Source organism: Sardina pilchardus, chromosome 17, assembly GCF_963854185.1.
Source record: "Sardina pilchardus chromosome 17, fSarPil1.1, whole genome shotgun sequence".
Taxonomy (NCBI): Eukaryota; Metazoa; Chordata; class Actinopteri; order Clupeiformes; family Clupeidae; genus Sardina; species Sardina pilchardus.
Window position 1 is genome coordinate 23,091,578 of NC_085010.1, and position 15,000 is coordinate 23,106,577.

The 15,000-nt window shown below is 44.9% G+C and overlaps 1 protein-coding gene across 1 annotated transcript in view; it reads right to left on the reverse strand.

Moving 5' to 3' along the window:
• The window catches only part of foxp2 (forkhead box P2), a 136,904-nt gene that overhangs the window by 71,787 nt on the left and 50,117 nt on the right, over nt 1-15,000 (reverse strand). Inside the window, 1 exon segment of the mRNA XM_062518225.1 lies at nt 6,114-6,292. Coding sequence (XP_062374209.1) covers nt 6,114-6,281 — 168 coding nt within the window. The 5' untranslated portion in view covers nt 6,282-6,292.

The following is a 15,000-nucleotide window of genomic DNA, read 5'->3' on the forward strand; positions in this document are numbered from 1 at the left end:
AATAAATAATACATGCATAATACTAAGCTATAATAATAATACTAAAGTTATCATTAATATTATTATTAATATTATTAGTATTATTATTATTATTACCACCACTACTAACTGTTATTCTTATCATTATTATTATTACTACTACTACCATCACCATTGCCATCATCTCATCATCTAAAGCATTATGTTTAGACTGAATAAGGCCATTGTAGAGTTTAAAGTCATACATCTGCATTATTACACATTCCTGCATTTCACTGTGAAATAACAGCTGGGATATTAAGCAGCCTCTGAGTCCTTTCCCTGATGGCACACTTGCATAGCGATGTAGCTCAGATTTCATTTTCTCTAAAAAATTCTAGTATATGTGTGTGTCTGGGTGTCTTAATGTGTGTGTGGTGGGGGCGTTGTCTGACATTGGCTGTCACACACATCTCAAGTGAAATTCTCCTGCAGCTAAACAGTTGGGTTAATTGCTGTCACTGTTACAGTGATGCCACCGGCACACACACACACACCAGCACAGACACACACACCGACACACAGACACACAGACACACACACAGTACTAAGAACCACGCCACCGGCCCGTCACCAAAACACAAACACACAAACTACACACTTCACAAATTCACTGCCAGCACGGACCACAATCACATAAATAGCCACACATACTCCACACTGGACGACATTTAAATGGAAATTCAGACAAAAAAGACGACGCCGAAACACAATAACAGAAACTCTCAACCACCCTCATGGCATCACATTTTTACAGAAAACAAAACTCAAAAAACACAAAACTTATAATTGCTGTCCCATTACACAGCTCAACTACCGGCATTCCATCTCATCCATCAAAACCAATCAAATCTATTGTTTTGTTTCTCACAACTCTCTCATCTGGGCAAAATAAAGAGGACACACACACACACAGTCTGCTGCGTTCTCCTCAGACTGTGCCTCCACCGTGCCGCGTTTCTGACGTGTGCTTTAGCTAGAGCGGTCGCAAACAGACGCACACAGCCTCCCTTGCCCTGCCCTGCCACACAACGCAACAGTAATCTGAAACGCTAGACGCCGGTGTTCAGAACGCCGGCACTGGTTCTAAGGTGCACCGTAATGCTCTTTGGCCTGGCTACCCATACAGCAATTATGAGGCACAGTTAAGTGATCTGGGACCATAGATACATGATGATTATTATTATACATGTTTTTCCCTCCTCTCTAAAGCTCAGCCTCGTGGATGGCAGTGAGCCATAGCTCTTGTGTAAGTCATCAATCCCGAGCTAAACAGCACATGGATTATGCATCACTGTAATCAACTAACAGCACCATTAAGGGACATTACTGTATAGATCAGCGGATCGATGCTAAGCCACACGCATTACAATATTATTATTACCATGTACTACAACATAACCTCAGCACCCAGAGCAGAGTCAATACTCCGCAGGAGGAAGGCGTGGTGTATTAGAGAATGTGGGGAGGTTATCGTTCCTGTGAGCAGAAGTCAAAGGTTTTTTTACTCAGTTTGGATAAGGGTTATTTAAAGGGTGGGCAGATGTGGTATATTTTAGAGGGCTTTTGAACACACACACACATACACACCAATATATTTAATATCTAAACACACACACACACACACACACACACACACACACACACACACACACACACATACACACACACACACACATCTGATTTAAAATCTAATTACACAGGAATTGAGAATGAATAATAGCCATGCCTAGAAATGCACCAGAGATCAGAGTGAGCATACTTGGGAAAAAAAGTGAAAAAGAAAAAAAAAAACGGTGTCCATGACACCAACGCCTCTCCTTCCACTGCCTCCCCTCATCCTCACGCTCATTTGCATATTTCTAATTCTCATATTAGCTTCCAAAATCAGGCCTGGAAAAACAAATCAACCGCACATTGCTTTATTAATCTCAAACAATACTGATAAAGAAAAAACAACAAACCTGACATATTAAAAACAACCAGCCACTCCGATATTGAGCTATAACGCTCAGCCTCGACACAGACAGGGAGGAAGGGAGGTCAGTACGTCTCACAGTCTGATTCACCGTCTTACCGGACGTGGATGTGGCCGGGGCTCAAGCGAGAGCCCACCCGTAACATGAGGCGGCCGCGGCCGCGTTAATTATGACTGCAGGTGGTATTTTGGCGAGCCAGCGGGGGGTGGGGTGAGCGAGGCCGAGAGCCAGAGAGGGCTCTTCAGAGTTAGGGCTAATCCTCCCCGGACCCCTAAATATCAGATCAATGTGCAGCTGCAACAACACCGACCCGGCCCACACCCTCCCAAGCCTTAGAACACACACACACACACACACACACACACACACACACACACACACACACACACATACACATACACACACACACACACACACACACACACACACACACGCATACTGAAAACAGCACGTCAGGAAACTCCTTGCACACCCAAACAGGATTTACACCACTGCAAAAACATCACTTTTAACACACGTGATGAAAAAAGAACACACTCGATCTGTCTCTGTCTCACTCTCTCTTGTGTGCGTGTGTGTGTGTGTACGTGTATATGCGTGGGTATGTTTTATGTGATTTAACCAGATGCCAAGTATATATGCTGCGCTTCACATTCCAACCACAAAGACCATGCATTTACCGTAGGCATGCACTCACACACCCACCCGCTCATTCGCCCAGCCACACACACACACACACACACAGTAGTAGCACCTGATTCAACATGCTCATGTCCCTGAGCCCATCTGAAAAGCCCTGAGCCAGCACCTAAAGGTGCGCACACGCTCCAGCGCGCCGTCTCTCTGCGGTTTGGTGAGACAAGAACACAGAGGGAGAGCGAAAACTCACAGTGTGTGTGTGTGTGTGTGTGTGTGTGTGTGTGTGTGTGTGTGTGTGTGTGTGTGTATGTGTATGTGTGTGTGTGAGAGAGAGAGAGCATGCGTGGGTGAGTGTCTGCATTTGAATGTGCATGTCTGTGTGAGTGTGTGTGAGTGTGTGTGTGTGTGTGTGTGTGTGTGTGTGTGTGTGTGTGTGTGTGTGTGTGTGTGTGTGTGTGTGTGTGTAAGAGAGAGAAGGAGAGTGTGTGCATGCGGACACACACTAGAAGCAGGAAGTGTGTGAAGTTAACAGCACAAGGCCCCTGCTTAAAAAGCCTCTGGAGGCCTGTTAGCTGGACCTCTCATTTCAATGTGTCTGTCTGAACACAGACAGAGCAGAGCCAGAGCGAGAGGAGAGAGAGAGAGAGAGAGAGAGAGAGAGAGAGAGAGAGAGAGAGAGAGAGAGAGAGAGAGAGAGAGAGAGAGAGAGAGAGAGAGAGAGAGAGAGAGAGAGAGAGAGAGAGAGAGAGAGAGAGATGGAAAGGGAGGAAAAGATGGAGGAGGTGAGAGGAACAAAAGAAGGGAGAGAGGGAGAGGAGGCAAGCCATGAGAAAATAAACAAGAAGAAAAGATGGAGAGAAGCAGAACTGCGAGAGGAGAGGACAAGAGAAGAGTGGAGAAGAGAGGAAAATGGGGGGAAAGGGGGATTTGGTCAGACATTTTATCAGAGATGAGTGACTCTTGCCTCTCAAACACACACACACACACACACACACACACAAACACATTTTTTTTTTTATAGTGAATCTACATCGTGAAACCAAATCCATAGAAACACAGACAGTCACATGAAACAGACAAACAACTAAAACTAAAATTTGAATTTAACATAGAAGTGACCTCTGTTATACAAAATGAAATAATATAAAAGCTCAATAAGTGAAAAGTGTGGTTAACAGCACTGAGGCCAGTGATCCAAGAGGAAATTAAATACAGAGGATTTCAAAATACAGGCCTAATCCTGAAGTGTATCATGTGCACAGACTCGAGGGAGACTTCTGTGACACCCACCCCACCTACACACACAGGACATTAACAACATACACATACACACACACACACACACACACACACACTCACACTTTCTAACAAAAAAAACAGGACAGGGCAGGTCAATCTTGTGTCTGCAGTCTATCACGAGACATTCCCAGTCTCTCCTCCCTCTCTCCCTCGCACACACACACACACACACACAGACACACAGACACACACACACACACACACACACACACACACACACACACACACACACACACGCACGTGTGGATGTGCACATATAGGGGCCAGGTTAAAACAGAAGAATAATGAGAGAGGGAGGGAATTGACCCCAATCAGAAGCGTGTGTGAGACACAGGCAAGCACATGATGAATGGAGGTGAGTGCTGATGCCGCTGTAATCACCAGCTGCAGCAAGTGTGACTGTGTGTGTGTGTGTGTGTGTGTGTGTGTGTGTGTGTGTGTGTGTGTGTGTATGTATGTATGTGTGTGTGTGTGTGTGTGTGTGTGTGTGTACGAGGGGGGGTGTTAGTTCAGAGAGGCCTCCAGGACACGCTTCATTCTGCTACACCGGCTCCACACTGACTACAGGGCTTCAGCTGTCCCTACCAGCACGGACACACACACACACACACACACACACACACACACACACACAAAACAAGCAAGCATACACACACACACACACACCAGTCTACAATTGCGATATTGTAATAGATTGTTCCACAAATCTATTATAATCTAGTAAAATGTCGGATCTACAAAACACACTAAAATAGCTAATAAGCTATAATTAATCATTTTTACATTTTAAATTTTTTTCACATTTCAGTAAAGACATTGCCGGTACTCTCCTCACCACAAAATCACACACATCAAAAGAGCATTCGCATAAACACGTCTCACACTCTCACTGACACTGACACACACACACACTGAGACACACTCACACACACATAAAGCTTTGCCCTAAGTCCCTCCATCAGCACAGCCACCCCGATCCCAGCTCTTTGGGCAACTGTCAAACCCATCACTCACTCAAAGAATAGGCACACGAGAGCCTGACCCGGCTCTCTTTCAAATAAAGCACGCGCACATGCACACACACACACACACACACACACACACGCATAGAGAGATAGGGAGAGAGAGACAGGGAGAAACTCTTTCTTGCTCTCTAGAGAATAACATCACACCAAAATCAATAACCTCCAACCACTTCATAAATTTAATAAACAACATTCCAAAATGTATGAAGCGCTCGCATGCACAAACAGACACACACATAATACACACACATACACATCCAGACAAAAAAGCCAGTCACACATATACAGTTAAGTGTACACATATTCACATGAGTTAAAATGAGTTGAAATAATAATAAAAAAGGTCTTCCATTCTGAAAGCTTTAGAGAGCTGAGAACAACCTCCTTGGGGGGCCCTCTAGTGGATGGCACAAGCGCCAACACACATGAACGCACACGCACACACACAGGCAAATTCACACACGCGGAGAGCCCAGCATGCCGGCTCCGAGACCGCACTCTCTCCCGCCTGCCTTGCACACACGCACGGGCACACACACACACACACACACGGCCTCATCCGTGGTGAGTTGCATACACAACAAATATTAATGACTGACAAGGAGTGACTGACTGAGAAGACACTCAAAAGCCTAAGTAAAAAAAAAAATTCAAAAAACTAAATTCTGATGACAGCATGGATATATATATTTTAAGATTCTCACTTTTCAAGGAAGCATAAACTCATATTTAAATTTTCCATCACATTACATATCTGTGTCTTTCAAAAAAAACCACACTAACCTTATTTACAACACTCACATTTTTTAGCTAAACAAAAATAAACACATAAACAATGACAAACAAACACACACACGTGTGTCCCATCACTCAGTCCTACACTGACAAAAAAAAAAAAAAAAAGATCCCACTTCCACTCTATACCCAAGCAGTCACGCTCCTTAGCAAGACAGAGAAGTGCAAGCGACAGAGAGCAGCGAGACATTGAAAGAGTGAGAGAGAGAGAGAGCGAGAGAGGGATAGCGAGAGAAGCAGAGGGGAGACAGAGAGAGGGAGAGAGGGAGCGAGAGCGCGAGAGAGCGCGAGGGAGAAGGAGAGAGAGAGAGAGGGAGAGAGCGAGCCAGAGCGAGAGCGGGGGAGAAACACAACTTACCTGCTGTTGTTGGAGATGCAGCAGCTCGACTGTGCTTACATCCCCGCTTGTGTCAGTGCTCAGTCTGCCGTCGCGCGCGCCAGCATCTAATTGGTTGCTTAGGTTGCTCAATCCATTTTGACTCAGTGAACTGTTGCTTATTGTCTCTGTGGCCGTCTCTTGCATCATGATTTACAAACCTAGGAGGGATCGAGAGGCACCCGTTAAGGCTCTTGTTGTGTACCCCCCCCCCCCCCCCCCCCCTTTCTCCCCTCCTTCTTATTTCTTTTTTTGTCTTTTTTTCCCCTTTTCTTTCTTTTTTTTCTTAACGCCTCCATTATCAAGCTGTGTGCCTCTTTTGCAAATTAAAGCATTTGAGGAGGAGGGGGAGGGGGTGATGCAAGAGGAATTATGCATTCATTGTGCAAATGAAGCCATACAAAGAGATGCATGTGCTTAGTGTTTTTTCTGTTTTAAAAGGGAGTGGGGCTTGTATTTCTTAAAAAAGAGCAGCACGAAACAAGAGCTTCGACTTTACATTTCATGCATCACAGAGCCATGAGCTGAGATACTTCTAAAACTTTAATTCATATTTGTTTATTGTTTCTTTATTTATTTTTGTTTGTTTGTTTGTTTTTGTTTGTTTATTTATTTATTTATTTTTGAAAATGTACTTTTTGGAGGAAAAACAAAAATCCAAAGAAACTGTTTAATCTCTTTTAGAGCAAAACACATATGTGGAACACAATGTCACATCTCTCGGTCACACTAAAACACAAGTGCACACACAAACATGTATGATTTTTTTTTCTTTCCTTTAAAATGCACCCCACCTAGTCTGTTTTTTTTTGGGGGGAATCTCTCTCTCTCTCCCCCTATCCCCCTCTCTCTCTTTCTATCTTTCTCTCTCTGTCTCTCTCTCTCTGTGCCTCTGTCCCTCACAGATATCCTCGGTCTTGATCCTGTCAGGCTGCTGCAGCTCTGATGCCGCTCAGCTGATGCTGCTTAATGACGCACAGCTAATCAGGCAAAATTAAAATTTGGTATGGGGGCTGGTAAAGGGGGGGGGGGGGGGGGGGGCTAGTCACATGGTCTAACCTGGTGATAAACGATATAATGGGCTTTTCCTTTTTTTCTGCGGCTAAAAAATATCTGCCTGCAAGGCTCTACCAGTGAGAAACAGAGAGACAGAAATAAGGTGAGAGAGAAAGAGAAAGAAAGAGAAAAGAAAGAGAGAGAGTGAGAGAGCAAGATCGTACATCACACATTGGCTATTTTTTTTTTTTAATCAAGAGCTCAGATATTAATTTATTTTCCTGTCATTTAAGACATTCATCGCTGGCGGTGAGAGTAGGACAATTAAACAGTGAAGTGTGCAACCCAATCAGACAAGGCGCTGGAACTCGATGCAAGTCACATATTTTTTACAAAATAAAAAACACATATATATAAATATATATATATATATATATATATATATATATAGTGCCATTAATTTAATTTCTGAAAAAACTCTATATGCATAGTGGACTTAAAATAATCATACTACTACTAATAATAAAAAATCTATCAGGAATATCACTAATGATTATGCTAAAAACAGCATAAATTATGCATATCACCTCCTCTCTCTCCTAATAAATGTTTTATCATTTTCCCTGCATAAACGCTCCATACTTTCAGCACGTGGACCAAGAACCCTGCCAAGATCACTAGAGATGCTTACCACACATAAAAGAGACACTCCAACCCAACAAATGAAATTCAAGGTGCCGTCTGCATCGCTAATACACACACACACACACACACATACACACACACACATACACACACCTCTCCCCTCCTCTTTACATGCATCTTTCTTCTGTCAGTCAAAATGCCATTATCACTCACACATTCTTAGGCTGCTTTTTAATTCTGGTTCTTTTTTTTTTCGCCCTGTTTGTGCCACAGGAAAATTCCTATGATGTGTCCCTGATTCAAATGAAGAGCAATGCGTCAAAAAAATATCCTCACCGCCTTTTAACCATGGAGCAGAAATTCACTTTTGAGAGAATATTTATGAGCATTTCTCTGAATGGCAATTCTCACCTATTGACTTAACCTCTTTTTTTCTCTTCTTTTCTTTCTGTGTCTGCATGTGTGTGTGCAAGTGTGTGCGTGTGTGTGTGTGAGTGAGAGAGAGAGTGCATGTGTGTGTACACACGTGTGTGTGCGTGCAAGTGTGTGTGTGTGTGTGTGGTGTGCACAAGTGTGTGACAGAATAATTAGAAACAGCCTTTGAAAGAGGACCATGCCGAGGCGACACAGTTTAGCCTTGACAAAATACCCCAAAGACATTTGCAAATTCTTCACATCACATATATAACACTAATTATGCCCGTAAAAATAATAATAAGAGGGAAAAACACACAAATGCATGCCTGAAACACACTAAACTCTGTCAAACTCCTCTCGCCTTGCTACATACACATAGACCCCATGTACACACACACACGCACAAAAAACACACATCTCTGAAATAAATCAACTGAAACAAAAATGTTACTTTGAAAGAGGAAGTAAACAAGGCATCAGAAAGGACAAGCTGCCTATGCTTTAACACACACACACACACACGTACACACACGTACACATATACATGCATGCAGGTGACAGCTGCCAAAGGACCTCCGTAAACAGGAGAATAACATAAAAAGCTCAGCAAAAGTGCAAAGGCCAAGTATGAGAAAAGAGATAAGGAGAAATGATATAGAGCAAGACAGAGAGAGAGAGAGAGAGAGAGAGAAAGAGAAAGAACTACAGAAAGAAGGAATAAAAAAAACACAAAAATAAAGAATTAAGGAAAGCAGGAGTGAAGCCAGCAAGGAAGGAGAGGCAGACTGTAACGAGTGCCACCCTAATGAATTTCAGCACAAGAAAACACAAAAGCTCCTACCAGACCAGTCTGGGGTGAGAGAGAGAGAGAGGGGGGGGGGGGGGTACGTATTCTAATGAGGCATAAATTTTACATGCCCCCCCGATTCAAATATTCACAGTGAACCAACTTGATTGCCGTTACCAGCGCTTTATGAACAATCTAATGGAGTGCTTTTCTGTGCAAGGAAACTTGAAGATGTGAGGAAAGGAATGAAAGCTGGAAGCCGAGATGGAAGACAGAAAGAGAGAAAGAGAGAGAGAGAAAGAAAAATGGATCTTTTAATGACAGGTAAATTATGTACGATTCATCTCAGAAATGTATTCAAAAATTCAAATGAGAAATGGAGACCTCCGCATCTCATTTTGATGTCTTGGATGAAAAAGGGCTTTTACTGTTAGAACATTATTTTTAAATAATAAACCCACTACCTATGAAATACATACATGGTTATATGTAACAACAGAAACAATATAAATAAACAGCTTACAAAATAATACAAAATTAAAAATGGGTCATCAGTATAACTGAATGGGAAAAAAATAAAAGATCACCATGCAGATGTATGCAAAGCATATTCAGAGAGATCAGATGGTGCTTTAACCTTAATGGCAGTGGTGAGATAAATTAATTAGCCATCCGAACGCAACATTCAAATCTGCCAATTACAATGTCAATTAGGTACACGGGACGGTACTGTTCATTTGCACAGCCGTGGAACGGTGGAACCAGAGCTGTGCCTCACTTCACCAAATAGGATCGCTCAAGTGTCACTGACGCACTGCACTCCCGGAGAGAGATGGACAGAGAGAGAGAGAGAGAGAGAGAGAGAGAGAGAGAGAGAGAGAGAGAGAGAGATTGGAGAAGAGGTTGTGAGGTTGATACTGAGCTGTGTATGAGTATGTCCCTGTTCATGAGGGTTAGTGTGATAAGGAGACAGAGAGATGTATGTGTGTCTGTGTCTGTGTGTGTGTGTGTGTGTGTTCCCATGTGTGGCTGTGTGCATGTGTGTATGTGTGTGTGCCCATGTACGTGTGTGTGTGTGTGTGTGTGTGTGTGTGTGTGTGTGTGTGTGTGTGTGTGTGTGTGTGTGTGTGTGTGTGTGTGTGCCCATGTGTATGTGCATGTGTGTGTATGCCCGTGTGTGTGTGTGTGTGTGTGTGTGTGTGTGTGTTGGTCACAGGTCCCTCAGCCCTGCAGCAGAGGCCCTGGGGGCCAGCAGGCTGACTGTCAGGACTACCAGCCTGTTGTCTCCCCTAAAAAACAACTCAGGCAGAAGGGTGGCAACATTTACTGCTCTTGTTAGTGCGTCACTGCCTCCATGCTTGTATTGTTGGGTGTGTGTGTGTGTGTGTGTGTACGTGTTTATGTCAGCTATGTTTGAAAGTGTGTATGTAAGCTTTTTTTCTATTTCAGTTTAAATGTAATGTTTGGGTCTTTGCTTTTTTTCTGTTGTTAATGTGTGTGTGTGTGTGTGTGTGTGTGTGTGTGAGTGTGTGTGTGTCCACACACACGTACATGCACAAATGCATGTGTGTGAGCGCGTCACTCAGAGTGGGAAGCCAGAACGTGTGTGTGTGTGTGTGTGTGTGTGTGTGTGTTCGTCATCCTCTAAATCACTACTGTCCCATGTTTAAACACGTCTCGCGCTTGTCACCGCATCCCCAAAGCCATAATAACCCAATGAAGAGTGCTTATTACCCAAATCAACACGACTGCCGTGCAGCGGCCCTCACCGCTGCCCCCGTCCCACACACACACACACACACACACACACCACCCCTCGCACGTGGACTCAACTGCCCGGCCCCGCCACACACCGACTACACACAGACAAGGCGAAGTAAAGAAAAAAAAAAAGAAAAAAAAAAGACACTGGTCGCCACCGCTGCAGCTGTCTATACCACTCCAGTGCATTGGATAACCTCACCAATCAAACAGAGACAGAGAGAGGAGGAGGAGGAGGGAAAAAAGAGAGAGGGAAGCAGAAAAAGAAAAGCAAGCAGAGATATACATACAGAGGGATTGTCTGAGCGAGCCGCTGAATAAAGACATATTATTTGCCGATCTTAACTGCATCCCCCCCCCCCCCCCCCCCCTCCTCCTCTTTTGTGTCTGATTCTTTCTTGCTGGCTGCAGCAAGAGACGGCTGTGCTGTGCTCTGCTCTGCTGTGCTCGTCCGCTGTAGCCCCGGCTGCGATTCCTCTCCCTGGCTGTGTCAATGTTTGCTCGCGAATCCGACGCTGTGCAAATCTGCCTCCCCCATCACTGGGAAGGATCCCAGACAGAAGCCTGACAATGCATTCATACGCTGGGGCCCACAATTTGGAGGGTGTGTGTGTGCGTGTGTGTGTGTGTGTGTGGGGGGGGGGGGGGGGGGGGGATTGTGGGGGGGTGTTTTGGGGACAGGGACAGGAGGTGCCTGGGGAGGGAGAGAGAAAGACGGGCAACTGGGGCAACAATACTACACAGATGTTTCTCACACACACACACACACACACACACACACACACACACACACACACGGTGAGAGAGCGAGAGAGATAGAGATAGAGAGAGAGAGAGAGATAGAGAGAGACTTGCCATCACAATACTAAGGTGGCTTGTGTGTATGTGAGTCTGTGTCTTGTGCTTGTGTATTCTCCATCTTTATATATGGGACTACTTTTAAGGACCTCCTAATTAGCTAACAAGGACCTTGCCATCTTTCCCTGTCAACAGGGGCATTCTCACCTACACCCCCCTCCATCAACACCCAACACCATTATGTGTGTGTGTGTGTGTGTGTGTGCATGTGTGAATGTAAACTTTCAATGGGAGTGGTCACAGGACAAGTGAGAGGCAAAGTTGATAGTCTCAACACACACACACACACACATACACACACACACACACACATCCTGTCCTTGAAAATAAGGATGCGACTTCTTTTATTACCCCAAAGCCCGGTCATGACGAGGTGCTGATGTATGAGTGTGATGAATGCGCGGGCATGCAAAGTAGCGTAATGATTACTTCTGGACCGCGCCGCCGTGATCGCTAACTCCGTGATCCACAAAGTCTATTCATTATCAGTTGCACGGCGCAGATTAGTCCAGATGGAGAGAGTGCAGGAAGGCAGGAGAGAGGGAAGAAGAAATAACTACAGAACCAAAGAAAAAATAAAAATTACATTTCACAGTCTGCTGGCTGCTTCGACTCCCGATCAAGTTAAGATATGGATACCATTTAAAATAATCAGAAATTCTGTGCTTCACTGAAGTTAATTCATCATCGCCATAAGTTACAATGCATACATAATAAAGAAATCCAGTGGTGGTGCATGCTCAAATATTTCAGACTTCAGATTGCTTAATAAATCAAAATGCCACATTTTCGGACCTGATTAAAAACACACACACACGCACGCACACACTACGTAAGGGAGTGTGGGGTGATGATGCAACGCCTTGGGACGGATGTAGGGTAATCTAAAGTTTGTCTTTGACCTTAATTTGGAGGTGCGCGGTCCTGCCATCTCCCCCCATCTCCGGCCCCACTATGTGTGGTGTGGAGAGGAGCTCGGCTGCTACAGTAACTCCCGAGCAGAGTCAGCCACGGTGGGGCGACGGAGCAGAGCAGAGAAGAGCGGAGCAGAGCGCAAAGCAGCGCTGCACGTGTGAGACTCGGACACTTTTCTCTCCCCCCCCCTCCCCACCGACGATCCACATTCTTAGCGCAGGAACACTCCTGAAGATTAACTCCAGACACCCCCTTTGCCATAGAGCCCCCCCCCCACCCTACACACACACACACACACACCTCACCTTAGCACCCAACACCCACTCCCCCTATCGCGGTGGTAAAAAGCTAACCGGCAGGCGCGCGGAGGAGCCCGTACAAGAGCATTAATGACTCTTACGCAGACCTGTGCCGCGCTGCGCTAATGCTCTCCGCCTTTTCTCAATCTCCGAGCAGCTCACAATGAAGGAGATTGCTTTAGAGGTGGGTTGGCCGCCGTGTGCGCGAGTGTGTGTGTGTGTGTGTGTGTGTGTGTGCCGTGAAGGGGGTGGACAAAGACAGGGATAGAGAATAAAAAAAGCATATTTACAATAAAAAAAAAAAAATCAGGGAGTAGAAAAATGAAAAGAGGCAGATGAATAAAAGTCCTTTTTTCCCCCTTCTTCTTGTTCTGGATTAACATTATGCCGAGAAATGGAATCAAACGCCGCGGTTATCTGTGGGCTCAATGAGAGCAGGCTCTTAAAGACTGCCGCCGTCCTTACAAATCATCTGCTCAAGGGCCAATAAACACCAGTTAGGTGATCCCAGCCATTCTGGGAAGGATGTTCCCGACATAATTCTGCTCTATTTACATTAAGGAGCGAGTTGAGGGCCAAGATTGAAAAAAAATATTATTGTATTGCAAAAAAATAGAAAGATATGTTATAAATAAAAAGAATGAAACATGGCTTGTGTGTGCATTTGTGTGTATGTGTGTGTGTGTCTGAGTCCCAAATTGTTATATGTTCAAGACACAAATTTAATTTATAATGCCCTATCTTTTAGTGTACAAGTACAAATTGGTAATATCCAGTCTTTTGGTGTTCTGTGCTTGAGTGCAAAAATCCTCTTTCTTAGTCAGGCACCGTAAAGGATAAAACACCAAAAGATCATTTCAAATGAATAAATCTCCTCAAATCCCTCCACATACTCCTCTTGATATACCGTAAATTACCGAGGAGATGGGGAAAAATAAACAATCTCGCATGAAAATGTCCATCAGAACAGACCCAACTCCACTCCCGACTCTAGCCCACACAGCGAAGCTAACCCAGACCAGGCTCTGCGGTTCAGTACTGGCAGAGAAAACGCCGCCTCTCCGCTTCTCCTTCTGCACGTCTTCCTCCTCTCTCTGCCGTCGGCAAAAAAGAAAGAGAGAGAGAGAGAGAGAGAGAGAGGGAGAGAGAGAGAGAGAGAGAGAGAGAGGGAGGTAAGAGAGCTCCCCTCGTTCAAGTGTCGTCCCGCGTAATTAAAATTTTACTCATCAGCCCTGTACGCCTTCACCCAAACGCCGGGGCGGAAACGCAAGGTGGGCGCGCTCCGTTACCATGACGAGCGTGACGACAGAAAAAAAAAGGGAGGAAAAAAAAAGAAAAGGAAAACCCTCACGGAGGCCGGGGGTTCTCCTTCTCCTCGTTAGCATTTTTTGGGGCCAAATTCTCGTTAATTAATTCAGCTCACCTAATCAGGCATAATTGACCTATAAAAGAGGGAGGGCCTTCCTCCGCCTACATATTCGTCTGTTCCAATCATCTTCTACAAGAAGGGGAGCTCCAAGAGAGAAAGAGAGAGGGAGGAGGAAGAGAAGAGAAGAGAGAAGGGGATTCCATCTGTCTTTCTTTCTCTCTTCTAAACCTTAATTTTAGACAACTCAAGAGAGAAATATTCACCAAACTGTGGGACCGGCGTGATGTTTTCCAGAATGTTCTACAGCTTTGCGAGGAAGAGAAAGGAGAAGAACGAGATGTGCACAATTACAGCCTGCTGGCGGCATAATTTCTCTTATTCCTCTCTCCCTCTCCCTCTCTCTCTCCCTCTCTCATCCTCTATTTCCTCTTTTTGGAGGGGGGGGGGGGGGGGGGGGGAGGGGGAATGTGTGTGTGAGAGGACAAGTGGGACATTAATGACAAGAGCAGCGGCCGCCACTGTCGCGTGCAAACACACACACACACACACACACACACACACACACACACACACACACACACACACACACAGGACTGTGCTGGCGGGTGATACAGAGACATAGCTCATAGTGACGTTTCCAGTTATTCCCGGCTGATTAGGGTCATTCCGTCCCCGAGTCTGATTTATGCTGTCAGTCCTGCATCGATAGATCTTAATGAATTGGTAAATAAGGGTGAGGATTGCACTTGACAATGCCGCAACATTCCTCATTCATACCAGACAAGATTTATGTAGCCAATTAGGGGGCTGAACAGGGGAGAC